Source organism: Tachyglossus aculeatus, chromosome X4, assembly GCF_015852505.1.
Source record: "Tachyglossus aculeatus isolate mTacAcu1 chromosome X4, mTacAcu1.pri, whole genome shotgun sequence".
NCBI classification, from domain to species: Eukaryota; Metazoa; Chordata; class Mammalia; order Monotremata; family Tachyglossidae; genus Tachyglossus; species Tachyglossus aculeatus.
The window spans coordinates 7229325-7249121 of NC_052098.1; the positions used below are offsets into that span (position 1 = coordinate 7229325).

Below are 19797 nucleotides of genomic sequence, written 5' to 3' on the forward strand. Positions count from 1 at the left end.
GATGGTCTGTCAGATATGAAGGCAGAGGGAGTTCCAGGTCAGAGAAAGGACATGGACAAGGGGCACTTGTAAGATAGGGGAGAACAAGGTACAGTAAGTAGGCTGATGTTTGAAGAATAATGTATGTGGATTGGGTTGCAGTGGGAGATTAGTGAGATAAGGCAGGAAGGGGAGAGCTCATCTGTAAAATGCAGATTCGACACCTGTTCTCCCTTCTACCCTTGAATATGAGCCCCATGTGGGACAGGGTCTATGCTTGACCATATTATCCTGCATCTTGTATTAGGGTTAGGGCTAGGGTAAGGGCTTAACAAATGCCATCCTTTCTATTATTACTAAGAACAAATATTTTCCGTTATTTAATTTTTCTTATAAAGTGAATGTACGTTGTTATGAAAATATCTGACCTGTTCAGAGACTTAGGGTTCAGTGGCTTGTTTCCTGCAAAGACCAATGCTAATCCTCTGGATACATCACGTCATTCTTCTGAAAAGCTGAAGCAACATAACATTCGGTCTATCTTCCCACTGTTCCTCCTCCCTCCCATGGGGTACCCTCCTACCCTCTCATGCCCGGGCTGGGGCCCCGGCTCCCCAGCTCTGCCCTCAGCACCATGGGGGGGGGGTGTGGGGGGGAGAAGTGGGTCTGGACCCCAGGGCTGGGGTGGGGGTGGGGTGTCTCCTCCAGAGAGAAGCAAACCTGGTGGTTTTTTCCCCTCTTTCCGAGCTGCAAGAGATTCCTCTGGGCAGTGTAGGGCGGGCCGCTCTGAACTACTGATCTGGCTGTGGCTTTCTTTCTTGGCTGAAGGGATGTGGGGGAAGGTGAGCAGTCTGGAACCCCGGCTTCCAGCAGCAGGAAAATTGGGGATAAATGGGTGGTCTCAACCTGCTTCCTTCCCTTCCCTGCTCCCTCTTCACTGGCAATGCCACCTCAAAAATGATCAATGTCAGACAAATCACCAAACAAGAGAACCTCTGTACATAAAGTCAGGTTAGCTTCATCAATCAAATGATCAGTGGTATTTACTGAGTGCTTACTGTGTGCAGAGCACTGTACTAAGCACTTGGGAGACTGCAATGCAGCGGAGTTGGTAAACACGATCCTTGCCCACAAGGAGCCTTCCTTGAACGAGTCGTCCTTGAATGAGTCGTCTACACGCACTGCCTCGAATTCCTCAACACCAACTCTCTCCTTGACCCCCTCCAATCTGGCTTCCGTCCCCTGCATTCCACGGAAACTGCCCTCTCAAAGGTCACCAATGACCTCCTGCTTGCCAAATCCAACGGCTCATACTCTATCCTAATCCTCCTTGACCTCTCAGCTGCCTTCGACACTGTGGACCACCCCCTTCTCCTCAACATGCTATCCAACCTCGGCTTCACAGACTCCACCCTCTCCTGGTTCTCCTCTTATCTCTCCAGTCGTTCATTCTCAGTCTCTTTTGCAGGCTCCTCCTCCCCCTCCCATCCCCTTACTGTAGGGATTCCTCAAGGTTCAGTTCTTGGTCCCCTTCTGTTCTCGATCTACACTCACTCCCTTGGTGACCTCATTCGCTCCCACGGCTTCAACTATCACCTCTACGCTGATGACACCCAAATCTACATCTCTGCCCCTGCTCTCTCTCCCTCCCTCCAGGCTCACATCTCCTCCTGCCTTCAGGACATCTCCATCTGGATGTCTGCCCGCCACCTAAAACTCAACATGTCCAAGACTGAACTCCTTGTCTTCCCTCCCAAACCCTGCCCTCTCCCTGACTTGCCCATCACTGTTGACGGCACTACCATCCTTCCCATCTCACAAGCCTGCAACCTTGGTGTCATCCTTGACTCCGCTCTCTCGTTCACCCCTCACATCCAAGCCGTCACCAAAACCTGCCGGTCTCAGCTCCGCAACATTGCCAAGATCTGCCCTTTCCTCTCCATCCAAACCGCTACCCTGCTCGTTCAAGCTCTCATCCTATCCCGTCTGGACTACTGTATCAGCCTCCTCTCCTATCTCCCATCCTCCTGTCTCTCCCCACTTCAATCCATAATTCATGCCGCTGCCCGGATTGTCTTTGTCCAGAAACGCTCTAGGCATGTTACTCCCCTCCTCAAAAATCTCCAGTGGCTACCAATCAACCTACGCATCAGGCAGAAACTCCTCACCCTGGGCTTCAAGGCTCTCCATCACCTCGCCCCCTCCTACCTCACCTCCCTTCTCTCCTTCTACAGCCCAGCCCGCACCCTCTGCTCCTCTGCCGCTAATCTCCTCACCGTGCCTCGTTCTCACCTGTCCCACCATCTACCCCCAGCTCACATCATCCCCCTGGCCTGGAATGCTCTCCCTCCCCACATCCGCCAAGCTAGCTCTCTTCCTCTCTTCAAGGCCCTACTGAGAGCTCACCTCCTCCAGGAGGCCTTCCCAGACTGAGTCCCGTCCTTCCTCTCCCCCTCTTCCCCCTCTCCCCCACCGCCTTACCTCCTTCCCTTCCCCACAACACCTGTAGATATGTATATATGTTTGTACGTATTTATTACTCTATTTGTTTATTGTACTTGTATGTATCTATTCTATTTTATTTTGTTAATATGTTTTGTTTTGTTCTCTGTCTCCCCCTTCTAGATTGTGTGCCCACTGTTTGGTAGGGACCGTCCCTATATGTTGCCAACTTGTACTTCCCAAGTGCTTAGTACAGTGCTCTGCACAGTAATCGCTCAATAAATATGATTGATTGATTGATTGATTGATTGATTGGTACCAGTGTACAGGTGTGTAAGAGCTTTGAAAATGTGGCTAGATCCTTAGAACAAGGACCAATGACTTCCAGCCCATGGCCTGGCTTCCTATTCATTTCAAGAGTAGGTCCCTTAACATTTTGAAATCTCCTGTGGCCCGGGCCTCGCCCTGGTATATAACCTTGGCAGTTCTGATCTAATTCTGGCCTAGGGGTGAGGCTAAGTCTTGCTCTGATCAACAGTGCTTTTGATCCCCTGGAGCAGAACAAGGTCCTACATGCTTGGGAACATTCAGTGGAACTGAAAGGCACAGTTCCTTCTTGGGAATTTTCAATCTAAATGGAGTTTTAACCTAATCTGTAGTTGAACCAGAACTTCAGTGATATGGCTAACCCCTGTGCTGGAGGTGAGCTTGTTCTGTCTCTGGTTTCCTGGCGAGTCCTGTCCTTCAGCTTCCACCATTTAAACTGGAAGTTGAGGGCATGGGAACCTGATGAACTAGAAGAGGTTTCTATCTGGGCTGGCGAATCCTCCATCCTAGTTGCTCAATCTGCTTTAGAAAGAATGGAAGATTCCCCACCATCTCTAGTTAACTAATCCCTGTTATATGAGAAGCATGAGAAGCAGTGTGGCTCAGTGGAAAGAGCCTGGGCTTGGGAGTCAGAGGTCATGGGTTCTAATCCCAGCTCTGCCACTTGCCAGCTGTGTGACTATGGGCAAGTCACTTAACTTCTCTGGGCCTCATTTACCTCATCTGTAAAATGGGGATTAAGACTGTGAGCCCCCCATGGGACAACCTGATTACCTTGTATATCCCCCAGCACTTAGAACAGTGCTTCGCACATAGTAAGTGCTTAACAAATACCATCATTATTATTATAGGTGGTTTTACAGTTTATAGGACGTTTCACTGTTTTTTCTCTTTTTGGTTGCTTTTCTTATTTTCTTACTGACTCAAGTGCACAGTGGAATACTTTGTTGGATTGATCATTTGACAATTTGGGAACAGGTGTTGGAGCCCTAACATTTTGACAAAAAATGCACTGCTCTGTTTACTTGATTTAGTTCTTTGTTGGAAGGTATATGTGATTGGGAAAAAGGTGTATCAAGATCTGTGCTGTAATGTTTACATACTATTGTACGAGTGCTAAGTACGATTTGATCATTTGAAATTTTCTGTATATTTTCCACAGTTATTATATATTTTTCATGAGATGGAAAATAAATTTAGGGGTGCAATGTAGAAGTAGTGATGTCCTATGCCCTTGAGTTATCACACCGTTAGCATTTAGGCACTCACTCTATCTCCCCACCCCGAGTAGTCCTACGTACACACCTTTGTTTATGTTTGTTGTTGCTTACATTATTTAAGTCCTTCCTATGTGCCAGACACTGTACTAAGCGCTGGGGTAGTTAAAAGATAATCGGGTTGGATATAGTCCCTGTCCCATATAGGGTTCATAGGCTTAAATCCCCATTTTACAGATGAGGCAACTGAGGCACAGAGAAGTTAAGTGGTTTGCCCAAGGTCACATGGCAGACTTTAAATTCCACCTTTAAACTCTGTTTCTTCCTCCTCCCTGTAATTGATTTTAATACTTGTCTCCTCCATTAAAATGTAAGCTCTTCGAGGGCAGGGATCATGTCTAAAGACTCTATTGCACAGAATAAAGAGCATCACTTAATGGATAGAGCACGGGCCCGGGAGTCAGAAGGACCCGGATTCTAGTTCTGGCCCCACTACCTGCCTGCTGTGTGACCTTGGGAAAGTCATTTAACTTCTCTGTGCCTCAGTTCCCTCATCTGTAAAATGTCCCTTGAGGGACATGGACTGTGTCCAACCTGATTACCTTGTATTTACCCCAGCACTTAAGAACAGTGCCTGGCACATAGTAAGCACTAATGAATGCCATAAAAAAAGAATAGGCACTTAATAAGACCTACTGATTGATTAAATACTACTGGTGATGACTTCCTGTGAAATTCTAAAATGTGCTAGTCCCTCTTGCCTTCTTAATGGAGACCCATTTCTAGATCTTTGAATTCCATTTTATTTGGGGCAGAGCCTCCTTCTGGAGCGGAACTGAACTCTCTGGTTTGAAGGTGCATGGCCTAGAAGAAAGAGCATGTGCCTGGGAATCAGAGGAGCTGGCTTCTAATCCCGGCTCAGCCACTGACCTGCTATGTGACCTTGGGCAAGTCATTTAACCTCTCCATGCCTCGGTCACCTCAGACCATGAGCCCCACGCGGGATGCGGATTGTGTCCAACCTGATTAGCTTGGATCTACCCCGGAGCTTAGAACAGTGCCTGACACAGAGTAAGTGCTTAGCAAATACCATGAAAAATAAAATAAAATAACTGAACATTGTTAAACAAATTCTTTTCCATTTACAAGATGCATGCCTGCTTAAACACTTTGTCTATAACTTTATCTCCTTGAGAAGATATTACATTCAGTAATAAACTTAACTGCCTTTGAAGTATGATAAAATTCTAGTAACACCGTAACTAGTTTATGTGCCTTGACTGTCTTTTTTTCCAAGTGAAAGAATGTCAAGCATTTGCTCTGCAGATCTCCCACCCTGCTGAATCTGCTTCAGTCTACTAGGACTTGCTCCCATCTTGCTCCTTGCTCCTTCCAGGCTAATTGTTCCCTTTGCGCTCTTCTCTTTTCTAGGCTGCTCTTGGTATTCTGTGTCCATCAGCTGGGATAGTCTAACGAACACAGGTGCACTGTTGCTAATCAATGCCATGGACCTAAGGGCCCAGAAAACTTTCAACGGGAATCAGCCAGAGTGATAAATGCCTCACCCTGGGGAACACCCAAATTTGGGTGGCCTCCAGACAGAGGCTTGGGGATTCCCAGCCCTCCTCAGGACAACAGCTCACACTCACATTTTGCCTCCTGCATAGCATCCAACCCCTGGCCCCCGACATCAATTTGAAGTCTGGGAGTAGACCTCTTAAGGCTGCTTCACAGCAGACCAGACTGGAGCTCTCCAAGCTGGATCTGCACAGTCAAGGGGTGGGGTGCCAGAATCAATTCAGCCTCCCAGTGATAAGTGATATAATGCTATTATTGCTCTTAAGTTGCAACTGCAGTGACCCTAATGGGTGTGGACTTAGGCCCAAAATTGCTGAACAATCTTTAATGATAAATTTATAATTGGATGTAACAACAGAAAGTAACTACACAATAAAGTTGAAAGGCCACTTAGGGATGTGATCTGAGCACCCTTAAATTTTCTGAGAACTTCAGCTGTTGTAAGCTTAAGCAGAACCTGTGAAAAATTGCAGCTGAAAGTTTCGAACCAGTTCTCAGAGAGCAACTTCAAGCCACATTTTACTCTTCGATGTTCACATTTTAGACGTTTTAATGCTAGTTCTAATTCTGGCTCCACTCCCTTGCCTGCTGGGTGACCTTAGGTAAATCACTTGACTTCTGTGTGCCTCATTTTCTTCATCTGTAAAATGGGGAGGAAATACCTCTTCTTCCTCCCCCTTAGACCTTGAGCTCCAACTGGGACAGGGACTGTGTCCGACCTGATTACCTTATGTCTGAAAGGGTCACCATTCGTATCAAGTCATTCCTGTAACTGGAAGAAGAAATCAAGCACATTCATTGAATGCTTACTGTGTGCAGACCACTGTATTAAGCGCTTGGGAAAGAACCATATAACAGAATTGGTCAGAAAAAGGCAACCACGAATATTTAATGTTTATGCATAAGGTGTTTTTAATGCATGAAGTGTTTTTAATGCATGACCAGGTTACATTCTTCAAACCGTGTAACAGTCCAACTGTAAGGAAACTCCATACCACCAGCTTTTTATACCGTATTACATTTAAAAAAAAAAAATTCATTTTACTGAGCCCGGCTCCGGTCCGGGGTATTTGAGGCAAAGACAGGGCACTCCTTTAAAACTGCAGTTCACCTGTTCTAAATTGGCCTGGTTTGCACTAATTGGCCGGTGCCCGGAAAAGTTTACATTGCAAATGTTGACTCGATGCTCCGAAGAGGAAATGTATAGCTGCTAAGGAAAGGAATCCTTTCTTCAAATACCCACCTCTACGATCTTAAGGTGAAGTTTGGTCATGCCTCTTTGGCTTACACGTACGCTTCGGGCAAAATGCATTTTTAAAGGCGGGCGCGGGTTAAGTCTCGGAAGTTTAAAGCGCGCTGCCGCCGCAGTTGCAATGCCTTGAGCGTAGAGGTGGGCAAAACGGGCAGGGGCTGGAAGGCACCTGGCGCGGGGTCGGGCCAGGTAGCCGGCTTGGGGGGCCGAGATCCGTGTCAACCCTTCCTACAAATGAGCATATACAAAACATCCTTCCGTTTTCCACTTCCTCCTTCTGGGAGGAATGTCAACAGAGGGCCGATGTGGGCAGAGGACACGGAGCCTAGAGACCGCTCCTCCCCGCCCCCCCCAACCCCCCACCCCGGGTCACCTGGGCGGCGGGCCGGGGCAGAAGCTCGCTGCTTCCCCGACACCCCCTCCCATCGCATAATAATAATAATAACAATGGCATTTGTTAAGCGCTTACTATGTGCAAAACACTGTTCTAAGCGCTGGGAAGGTTACAAGGTGATCAGTTGTCCCACGTGGGGCTCACACTCTTAATCCCCATTTTACAGATGAGGTAACTGAGGCTCAGAGAAGTGACTTGCCCAAAATCACACAGCTGACAAGTGGCGGAGTCGGGATTTGAACCCATGACCTCTGACTCCAAAGCCCGGGTTCTTTCCACTGAGCCACACTGCTTCTCATCTTTCTCCTTCTGCTCTGAGGGCAGACGGGGATCGCAGACGCTCATCTCACCCGGCTAGGGGGGAAAGGGCAAACCGGTCGCGGCTCCCGCTCCACGCCCCCGCGGAGAAACAGGTGCGGAGGCTCTGCCGGCCCGAGAGGACGGGACGCTCCGCCTCCTCGGTCCCGCCCCTTGGCGCCCCCCCCACCCCCCGGCCCGAGCGCGCGGCGGTACTTGAGAGGCAGCCCGCCAGCGGCACCGCACCGCGCCAAGTTCTCGCTCCAAAGCTACCGGGACACAGACTTTCCACCAACAGCTCGACTCGTCCCGCTCCCCTCGGCAGCCGGTCCGGGTGAGGCGATGGCGAGCTGTTGCTGCTGCCTGTCGGCCGAGGAGCGGGAGTCGCAGCGCATCAGCGCCGAGATCGAGCGGCAGCTCCGCAGGGACAAGCGCGATGCGCGCCGGGAGCTCAAGTTGCTGCTGCTCGGTAAGTGGCCGCCCCTCCGCTCCTTTCCCCCTTGCATCCCCGGCCTCTCTCCCCTCTTCCACCCCCCCCCCCATACACCTTCTCCGTTTGACCCCCGATTCGAAGGATCCCGGGAAGTCCAAAGACAGGGACTGGGGAGCCCCTCCCTGGGATCTTGGAGCGATTCTTTCCAAACTTTGAGTGTTGCCGCTGTAGCGTACTTGGAGACAACTCGGGAGACTCTCGAAGTCTTGCGTGGGTTTCAGGGGACGCTGACTCCGCCGGGGTGGGGGAGAGAGATATGTCTAGGGGTGGCAGGGGTGACCCCCACCTTTTCAGCCCTAAACCTGCCCATGGGTCCCTGAGAGGCGCTAAGTTTCCAGTCCGGCGAGAGCACCTTCAGTTCTCCGCACCCTCATCCCTCATGTGTTTGCCCAGACCCTTCTCGGATGGGTACAAGAGGGAATTCTTGAAGCGTCTGAGCTCTCCTTATGCGTCCCCCCCACCCCAGTCTGGACCCTCTGACCTCCCTCAGTCCTGGTCGTCACCCCCTACTGGAGAGGTGCACCCAAAGGGGGCTGTTTCCCAGATTTAACGAGTCTTTGGAGACCCGAATTAGAAGTCTCACTCCATATGGGCCGTTCCCGAATTGGGCTGGCCCGGAATGTCAGCCCCCATCAAGTGTCCGTTCAGACTTTTCAGGGCATTATACGGGGCTCCCGTCATCTAGAACGGGGAGTTTTGTGGAAGCAATCTTGGGGTTTGTTTTCTCAGCTAGTGAATAATGCCCAGCCACCCTCACCTCCCCACCTCTTCTTCGCCAGTCAGTGAACAATGCGTGCAGAGCATTGTGCTAAGTGCTTGGGAGAGGACAACAGACGCATTTCCTGCCCACATCTAGTTTACGGTCTATGCCAGCACCTGTTCGCATATGTGGTACCCTCTCCCCAACTTAGAAAATATTATTCTGCTTGAATAGATGAATGATCAAACCTAGAACTTCAGTGTGTTTGTTTTTAGCATCGCTTTCCACCTGCAGAGACCACAGGACAAGAATATCAGCCACAACACTAATTCCTATTTTGGATGCTTGGTTTATGTCTGTTTTCTAGCTTACTGTAGGATCAAGTCTCCCTGCTGGTCTCTCTCTGCACCTGCATTTAACAATTCCCCTAGGAAAGCTTCATCCTAAAAGACAGACCACCATTCTCCATGGGGGCAAAAGCTAAGATATTTGTTAACGTGATTGTTTGCAGTGTTTTTTTTTTTTCCTTCCCCTATCTAGTATGAAAAGCCATCGGTCCCATTGAGGCAATGAATGGGATGAGCCTTTCCGAATGAAAAACTGCTGGATGTTATCTTGCTTTTAGACTAGTCATGTAAATGTTGGCACTTGCACATAGGTGATCTAGAACATCTTAGACATGGGCCAGTTTAAGCAATTCCCTAAAATTGCAACTCTTTGCCAAAACTCTTGCTATCCTAAAGCTTCGTTTCCTATCAGACTTTCCTTCTCACGTCGACTCCATTCTCCATTCGTATCAAGCTGCGTGGTGCTAAAGGTATGAGAGCTGTGACAGCTGCTTAGTCGGTATACTGAAAAGCAGCTCTTCTTCCATCACAGTAAGAAGAGCGCTGTTTCCTTGAAGTACATGAAAATGCTTCAGTTGGGAATTAATTACATTGCCCGGTTGCTCTTCATAGAGCAAGGGTTAGCATCCAGTGCTGAAACATGCAAACTATAGCCAAGTTCAAGGACTTGATTACAAGTTGTAAGAATGATGCTATTAAAATGATTGAGAAAAATAAAGGAATTGTTAGGAAAGGGTGCTCTTCATTGGATTCTGGAAAGGGGGAAAAGTTGAATGAAAAAGATCCTTTGATTAATATCTTGACATCTATTTTTCAGGTTAGCTTGGGAAGAGATGGGCTGAAAAGGCAATTGCATTAAATAGAAAAAGGAAAAAAAGTAAAGCTCCTCTCCCTCATTTATTAGTCTGGTTAAAGTGAAACCAGAAAAACATTTTTGTTGGTTAAAATTAATGCTATAAAACTCATGAAGGAGCAGCACCCCCTCCTATATTTTAGAGGCTAATTGACAAACTTCTAGTTTACTCTCTCATTTCCAATTCTTTCTTAATATTTTCAGTCCCAAGGGCCATTGAGAGATGTTATTAGTTGACCTTAGCTTCAGCTTTAGGTTAAATAACAATATATTGAATGTCAGGTTGGGGTAGTGGTGGGCATAAACCCAGTGTTCCTCTAAAGATCTTCCAATTATTTGAAAATAAGAATTGGCTGTCCAGTTGCTAGAATGTGCGTGTATTTGCCAAGACAAATAGGCATTTATCTCTTTTGATTTTTCCTACACACATGTGGCAGGAAATGCTTCTTCTCTATAATGATAGCTGTATTTCATATTTGTATTCTAGCAAACATTTTATTCTGTACTTTTCATGTACAGGTGTCAGACCAAACAGAAAGCTGACCCCGAGTTCAGCGCTAAAGATAAAGCATAGGGGACACATTATTTCATTACCAAATCCAAGCAGATAGATGGGATCATTATGAAGAGCCAAGCAGTAGAGGTAGGAAAGATAAGCTATCAAGAGCATACTTCCTAAACATCCTTCCTCCCCCACCCCCACTTTCTTTAAGGGGCAACAGAGGGATATTGAAGATTAGATCAATGGAGTTTCAGCTTTTCAACCAGAGGTCTTCAGTGACAGAGGGTGTGGGATAGGCAGTCATTATTATAGTGGTCAGGGAGGCAGCAGTTTCTACAGATGTTCAGCTGCTTCTCACCTCAGGGAGCCCAACAAAAGGCAGGACAGTGGTATCAAGAGCAGTGAGAAGAGGAATTGTCCCTGCTGGTTTACCCATGCCCGTTCCCCAAAGATCATATCTTTCAGTAGCATAGCAAGAAGCAACCCTCACATCCCTGGAAGCACAAACTCTGCTGGGAAAGGTGCAGGGGCAAGAGCAGTTTCTCTTCTTATCTGCTCTGGCTGCTGCTGCTGCTCTGCTCCTTTGGCTCTTGATTTAGAGGATGTGTGTGATGAGAGGATGCTACGTGTGTGTGGGGGGGGTTCCTCTGCTGCTTCTTCATCAGTATTTATTGAGTACCTACTCTGTGCAGCAAATAGGATTCACCAAAATAAAATCTCAGACAATTCTGCATCAAAACTGGGAGCTGATAGTCATAGATGCCTGGTACTCTGCCATAAGGAAAGGAGTGGTTCTGTTTAGAGCAGAAGCTCCATAAGAATCAGGAAACAAAAAGGCAAAAGGGAAAACAGCACCAGGCTCTACAGGGAAACATGACAATACCATAAGGGCCAGCCTTTACGTGTGCACAATGTAGTTGCATGAAGAGTCTCTCACTGACCTTTTCAGGCACATGTATAAACATGGGTGAATTTCACCATCAGTGATGTCTTTGAATATGAAGGACTGCTATAAGGAAGCAGTATGGCTTTGTAGAAAGAGCACCGACCTGGGAGTCAAAGAACCTGGGTTCTAATCTTGGCTCTGAAACTTGTCTGCTGTGTGACCTTGGACAAGTCACTTTACTTCTCTGTGCTTCAGTTTCCTCAACTGTAAAATGGAGATTTAATACCTGGTCTTCCTCCTGCTTAGACTTTGAGCCCCAGGTGGGACCTGATGATCATGTATCTACCCCAGTGCTTAGTACAGTACTTGACACATAGTAAGCCCTTAAATACCACAAGTACTATTATTATTTTTATGCATACATATAAGTACATATTTATATTTTAATTTATATGCACACACCATGTGCTAAACACCATACTAAGTGTTTGGGAGTACACAAATATAGAGCACATGGTTCCTGCCCTCAAGAAGTTTAGAAATTACTGGAGAGAGGCATACACAAATTGTGTGTATACAGAGGGAACAAAAGGTTAAATAGGGATTAATACAAACAAAAGCAAAAAAAAATTACATGGAATAAATTGATATAATCAAGTGATAAGGGGATGACACACCTTCTGGAAGAAGTGCCTTTTTTGAAAGGAGGAAGGATGTATCTTAGCACAGGGGAAAGGGTGTGTTCAATGGGATAGAGATGGGAAAGTCAAGAGAAAGATACAGGTAGAAGGCTAGTTGAGAGGACCAAAGAGTGCAAGTCGGAGTGTAGGGGGAGAAGAGCTCCAATAATTTCCTCTTAAATCTAGTGGGCGCTAATCCATCTTGAACTCTCAGCTGCCTTTGGCACCTGTTGATGACTCCCTTCTGCTAGAAACACTATCTGACCTAGGTTTCAGTCTCTTCTGCTGCTTCTTCTTCCCCCTCCCAGTCCCTAATTGAATGTACACCCAGGCTGTGTTCTGGGCTCCTTACTCTCCTCACTCTATACTCACTGTGACAGGGAGCTCAACTGCTCACATTAGCTTCAACTGTGGATGACTCTTCACCAGCCCAGAGCTCTCACCTGCTTTACAATCTCACATTTCCTCTAGCCTCCAGAATACCTCTTCAGGGATGTCCTATTGGCATTTCAAACTCAACCTGCCTCAAACTGAACTTTACATCTTCCCCTGCCACAAACTCACTCCTCCTTACTTACCCAGCAGTCAGCAACACCACCTTGGTCTCATCCTCAACGCCTTGCTGTATTTCAATTCTCACCTTCACTCTGTTGCTAAATCTTGCTAGTTTCTCCTGTGCAATATTTCCTGGCTCTGCCCTTTCCTTTCTATGCTTAGGACCGCTTCCCTGCTCTTGTCCCCTCCCTACTAGACTGTCGCATCAACCTCCTCACTTATCTCCCATGCCTCCATCCCTCCCACCTCTTCACTCTGCCGCACGGATCATCTTTCTCAAATGCCATTCTCAACATATCACTTTGTTCATCAAATTCTTCCAAAGGTTACCTATCTGACTGTGTCTCAAGCAACTTCTGACCATTGTAAGGCAGCCTTCAAGTTCCTCCACCAGTTATTCCCTTCTGACATTTTGCTCCCTTCAGAGTCACCACACCCCATTCCTCTTCAAGCTTTTCTGAAAACCCACCTCTTCCAGGAATCATTTCCCCAACTACCATGACCCAGTTTGGGTAATCCCAACAGCCATCCTTAGGTATACATGGATTTACAAACACTATTTATTAATGCATTTATCCATACTCTTGCTACTACCAACTATATATTTCGCTCTCTTGTTCCCACTGTATACAATTTATGTCTGTGTCTCCCCACATCAGACTGTAAGATCCTCTGTGGCAAGGGACCATATCTTTTATTTTTACTGTGCTCTTCCCAGGGCCTAGTACAGTTCCCCATGTATAATAGGTGCTCAGTAAATACCAGATGGATGTGAATAGAGTCTCCCATCAAAAACAATGGATAAGCGTTGGCCCTGAGACTTCAGAATCGAGAACCTGCAGAAATAGTGAATGGGTGAATGAAGGACAGAGCAGAAAGGTAAGTTGGAGAGATTTGATAGAGAATCTTAAAGACAATTGTCAGGAGTTTGATGTGGAGGGGGTAGAACTTCAGAGGTTTTTGAGAAGGGGGAGATGCATTCTGAATAGCATTTTAGGAAGATGATCTGGGCAGCAGAGTGTAGAATAGACAGAAGAGACTTTTAGGTGAATAAAAATAATAATTGTGGTATTTGTTAAAGACTTACCAAGTCCCAAACACTATGGTAAGCACTAAGGTAGCTATAATCACATCAGAAGCAGTCCTTGTTTCACATGGGACTCACCGTCTAACGGGGAGGGAGAACTGGTATCTTATCAGCGTTTTGCAGATGAAAAAACTGAAGGTAGGTGATGTGCCCAAGATCACACAACAGGCAAGTAGCAGTATCGGGATTAGAATCCAGGTCTTCTGACTCCCAGAACTCTTCTCTTTCCACTAGAAGCTCGAGATTGAAGGGGTATATATTTTAAAAATAATTGGAGAGCCCTAAACTAAGTGAAAATAACATTAACATTTGTTCATGAGTAAAGTGAAGAAATGATGATTAGCAGTGAGCTTTGATGGAAAATGGGAGTGGGGATAAAGAATCAATCAAAACTATTTGAGAGCTTACTGTGGGAACAGCATTGTACTGAGCACCTAGAAGAGTACAGTACAAAAGAGTAGGTATAGACAATCCCTGCCCACAAGGAGCTTACAGACTGGGCCAGGGACAGACATTAAAATAAGTTACAGATGGAGATATACATAAGTGCTTTAGGGCTGGGGGAGATCAAAATACTTTAGGGGAAAAGAAAAAGATAAGGATAGTTAGTATAGAGGTGTGGAGGAGCAGAATCATAGGACTGGAAGGATCTTCCAGGAATTACTATATATATCCAGGCCAGGAAGGTGAAACAATCTGGTTTTTAATGATCTTTAAAATACCATTTAAAAAATAGTCTACCGGGAGGGTGGGTTTCAAGAAGCTGGGTCCACATACAGATACGTAGTCTGGACACTGGCAAAAAAATTTTGTAGCAGAATTTTATCAGTTGTAACATTAACGTTAAAACAGAAGAGATGTGAAAACAGAAACTTTCAGGAAGAGAGACAGAGAAAGAGAGAAGTAAGGAAAGAGAGAAGGAGAAAGAAGTTTGTGAGTTTTGGTTTACATGTGGCATCTTAGTTCATCAAAAGGCAGACTTGAAGGGAAGAAAAAGTAATAGAAAGATATAAACCAGAAAAATAGTATATGTTCTGAAGAGGATGGAGACTGGAAACAGAAAAGTCAGAAGATTATAAGTGGTCAGAACCCAGGGGAATATACAGTCAAGTAAGCTCACTGTGGGCAGGGAATGTGCCTACTATGTGCCTATTACAGTGACCAGCACACAGTAAGTGCTCAATAAATATGATCAATTAAAGGAATAATTTGATTTTTAAGCTCCTTAAGGGTAGGGATCGTGTCTATCAATTCTATTGTATTTTATTATCTCAAGCACTTGGTACAGTGCTCTGCACACAGTAAATGCTCAAATACCATTGATTGAGTGATGTGCTTTAATCAAGGCAGCACTGCTACTACCAAGTTCCTTGAATTTTTACTGCATCTTTCTTCCAGTGTCCTTTACACACATTTCATTCTCCACCTGCTTAGAAGGTAGGTAAGGGCCAGAAAGGTTGGCACAGGGAGATGAAACGGCCGGCTCAGGGTCCAAAAATGAATCCCCAGGAGAACTGAACTAGTAGCACTTTGGCTCCCTGAGATCATAATAAATTACATTCCTGGTTCAGAGCTGAGCTTAGTACAGTGCTTTGCACACAGTAAGCACTTAATAAATGCTATTGCTATGACTACTACAATGATCTCTCCAGCCCAATGTTCTGTCTAAACTGAGTAGTCCCACAGCTCAGCTAATTGTGTGAGGAAAAAGCAAAACTATTAGACCGTTTCTCAGCTATGTTCCTAGGGATTTGAGAGAAACTTGTAGGTTTCTCGCTCTTCCTCTTCCACCTCCTTTTGACTTGTTGCTAATTTTCACTTCTTTAAGAAAGTGAATAGATTGAACAGTGGCTGTACTCCTATGCCAACCAAATAAGGAAGGATGCATGGACACCTCATTTACTGGGGTTGCGGGGGTGGGGGAAGGTCTTAGTTAAGGAGGCTGCAGGAGACAGATTGACTTGGAGAGATTTCTGATGGAGCAAAGGGGCTCTCAGTGCCTAGGGAAAGTGGTTTGAATTTTATTTCTGCACATGGTTAAATTTTTAACAGCTGCTGTAAGTAAAATGAGTTGGAAATCCCAGCCCAATTCCTGGTGGGTAATAAAGACATCCACTTGGGCCAGTCCTAGATGAGCCATGAAGGCTAAACTTCTCTGGCAATTAGTTCTGGCAAGCTTGTTTGAATTAGGATTCCAAGATCCACTGAACCACTAGGGAAAACAGGAGTGAAGGGGGTAGAAAGTGAAGAGAACTGAGGAGTAGTGTGCAAAGAAGGAATCAGAAGCATTACTGGTCTAATGAAATGAGCATAGGCCTGGGAATCAGATAACTAGGTTTCTAATCTTGGTTCTGCCAGTTGCCTGCTGTGTGACCTTGGGCAAATCACTGTTTCCTCATCTGCAAAATGGGGACTACCCATTCTCCCTCCTACTTACATTGTGAGACAGGGACTGTGTCTGACCTCATTAGCTTATGTCTATGTCAGCACTTATTACAGTGCCTGGCACATAGTAAGCACTTAACAATTGCATAAAAAAGTACTGAGGGAACACGTACACATACCTGGTGTCTGAAGATAAGCAAATTGTGAAATGCAAAGAGAAAAACCCTGTCAAAAGGCAAAAGAAGGTGATAAAAAGTGAGCAAAATCGCTTGCTTCTCTGAGATTTCATTGATTTAGGTGTTCATAGTGAATTTCATTTGTTATATGTTTGTGTTTGATAGTACCTTCATCTTTTGTGCCACTCCCATACTATGGTCTTATTGGTTTAAAAGAAGATGCTTGGTGTTCACTCTTTGGGGGTCTTAGTCTTTCACTTTGCTCCTGATGGCAAACTTCTGCCTTAACACAATGGAGGGACACTTTCTTCCCCCATTGATTCCATAGGGTAGTCACCCCCTACAGTGCTCTGCACGCAGTAAACACTCAATCGTGACCTTTGATGGATTAATCTGAGATGATTTCAAATGATCATTTTATTAAAGTTTAAGGTGGACTGATTTGTTCCAGAGATACAGGGATCAATCTAGAGGGTGTGCTAGCTTGATCCAGTGGTTATCAAGTATGCTAAGTGTCCCACCTGCCTGCCATCTAACTTGCAACTGGCATTTACATTCTGGAGACATAGGAGAAGGTAAGGAAAATAATTTTTCATATGATAGCTATCTGACACACTTTGCTGGCCGCTATCAGCTAGGCTATTCCTTTGAAGGGAGCCAGGAGCTATGAGATAACAACTAGAAGTGATGCTCCTGCCTTATCCCGGGATAGCAAGAGGCTGGCTGAACCAAGGAGGAGGTGGTCCTGGAAAGGGTCTTCCCAGAATAATTATAATAATAATAATAATTGTGGTATTTGTTACACACTTACTATGTGCCAGCTATGGTGCTAAGCACTGGGGTGGATACAAGCAAATTGTGTTGAACATGGTCCCTGTCCCACATGGGGCTCACAGTCTTAATCCCCGTTTTACAGATGAGGGTCACTGAGGCACAGAGAAGTGAAGTGACTTGTCCAAGGTCACACAGCAGACAGGTGGCAGAGCCAGGACTAGAATCCAGGTCCTTCTGACTCCCTGGCCCACGCTTTATCCACTAGGCCACAGTGCTTTTCTTGAGTTGTACTTGAGTTGGAAATCCCTTCCGTTCTGCCAATTAGCCTTCATGAGCAGTGTCTGCCTTTCATTAAAAATCAATTTAAATTGTATGCTCATTTTGGGCACGGATCATATGTCTTCCTTCTGTTGAACTTTCTCATGTGCTTAGTTATCATGCATTGCACTCAGTATATGCCCAGTACATAAACCATTAATTGATATGAATCTATGGTTCTGTGTGGTGTTTTCACTGATAGGGGAGGGAGGGAAATCTCACAGGATGTTGGATCTGGTATCTTCAGTGGGTAGAGGAAGGCAGAGGCTGGAAAATTCACTTTCGATTGCTTCAGAGGGGAGAGGGATTGTCTATCTCCTTCTTTGTACCCAGTGACTGTACCTGCTGCAGAGGGCTGAAGAACAGCCTGGCTCCATATTATGTTTCTCTACTAACATTCTGTTTTTCTTTTTAAGTATGTTAGGAGATTTTTGGGCTTCGGTAAGCTTTCATTAAAGTAATTTGCTCGATTTAAAGGGAGGGGGCATTCCTTAAAGGACTTGTTCAGCCTGTGTGTTAGAAACCAGGAAATACGTTGTTTATTTTAGGAGGCCTACTAAATTTGTTTAACACAATCCAGCAGAAATAACCCCACTGACTATAAACTGAATATCAAAAACAAACAAAATGCTGACAATGGCCTGCTTTAAATTTTCTATCATGATACCACACTTTATACACAAATGTTGGCTTTGGGCTGAAATGTCTTGAGCTCTTTAACACTCCTCAGGAATGTATATTTCTTTCTAGAAAGAGGTCCTTAGCGTATTATCATGCTTATCTTAGGATTTGAAACATGTTCATCCTTCTGTCATTTGGTGAACTTCAATTCAGGCTATTTAATTGTATTTTAAATAAACTGCAAGGTTGTTACCTCAACTGATATTCGAACAGTTCATTTTACCTTGAATTAGGGCAATTCTCTTTGCCAAGACCAGAAGCTCCTCCAACTATGGATTATTAATATCTAGAATAAAAATAGAGGAGGTTTTTAGGAAAATATTTTAAGAGAGCATCATGGACAGGCCAAGCTCCTGAGACTCCTGCAGCTGCCAGTAAGAGAAGATCGCTTATAACTTTGTAATATATAATATAATAATAATGGCATTTATTAAGCACTTACTATGTACAAAGCACTGTTCTAAGTGCTGGAGACTCCGATTCCTAAATGGGTGCAATGTGAATGAGGAATACTTTGTTGAGTAGCAGTTGAGTTGTCCTAATCCAGATATTACCTTTTCCTGTAAATAGCATCTCATCATCTATAAAGTAAATGCAATCATGGGACTCTCTATTGTTTGGTGGAGGTTGGTGGACAGGGTTAAGTGGATGGATCTGTTCTATAGATTTCCATTAAGAGTGACTTTCACCTCTCTATCTGGAAGTTACTGTTTTCAACCCTGCATTTCTAGTCATTTGGGAGAGCTCAAACATTCACTGTATGCCAATGCTTGTTTCTCAGGTGAACTCAAGGGTGGTGGAGAAAAAGAGTATGCTGTGATATGCCTGTAAGACTTGGTTCTGCTTCTTTGGCTGATTTGTTGCCTGACAGGTTTGCTCAATGTGAATCATCCCATCTCTGCATGCCAAATTGGTCTGTCTGCTCTGACCTTGGTCTGTCCCTGACCAGCCTTGAGAATCTTCTTTAGTGCATCTTTGTAGTGTTTCTCTTACCTATGGCTTTTCCCATTTTGACTTATCAACATACAGTATCTGTTTAGTTATCATGGGGCTATCCATACTTACACATTTGTAGCCTAGCAGCACTAGTATACAGTCAATCGTTCTTTTCAAATAACTGAGCTCCAGTATCTGGTCATTTGATGAATAAGTGCCCTAATGAAATTGCATAGAGAATTGAATGTTATGACCATGGCAGGTTAAAAATCTCAGTTTTCTAAGAGATTGGACATGGCAACCATTCTATAAGCCCTTTGGCCTTATCTGATACCATGGCGAATCCACATTCAGTCCGTCAATCTCCTGAGTAGCATTGACCTTCCTTTTTTTTTAAGCATCTTGGTTTGTCAGTGCATCATTATCAATATACTTTTGAACTAGCCAGATTCAGGGGCAGTCTTTGACTTTGTATCTCTGAAGATCATTGGCTACACATAGTATGTTCTGGAGCAAGCTGACAGGTGGCCTTAATAAAAATAATTATGGCATTTATTAAGTGCTTACTATGTTCCCAGGATGTTTTTGGTGAAATAAAAAGCCACTATTCTTTTTGGTGGTGTAAATGTGAAATCCTCACACACTTTCCTTGTTTCTTATTAACATCAACTACTGCACCTAGGTGAAGGTTTCACCCCTGCCCCCACCATCCCTTTATTCTTACTTGACAGTTGTGGCTTCAGTTTAGAGAAGCTGGTAAGGGTCATTGTCATTGAGGAAACCCACCCATCCGAGTTCACAATCTGATATCTTCCCTGGACTGGATGTTATAATAATAATTATGGTTTTTGTTGAATGCTTACTATGTTCCAAGTGCTGTTCTGAGCACTGAGTAGATACAAGTTAATCAGATTGGACACAGCCCCTGTCCCACATGA

General features: G+C 45.0%; 1 protein-coding gene across 1 annotated transcript in view; it reads left to right on the top strand.

Moving 5' to 3' along the window:
- Positions 1-7782: 7782 nt before the first annotated feature.
- The window catches only part of LOC119947952 (guanine nucleotide-binding protein subunit alpha-14), a 222827-nt gene continuing 210812 nt past the window's right edge, over positions 7783-19797 (top strand). Inside the window, exon 1 of the mRNA XM_038769648.1 lies at positions 7783-7955. Within this exon, the coding sequence (XP_038625576.1) occupies positions 7829-7955 (127 nt within the window). The 5' untranslated portion in view covers positions 7783-7828. The remainder of the gene's footprint in view (positions 7956-19797) is intronic.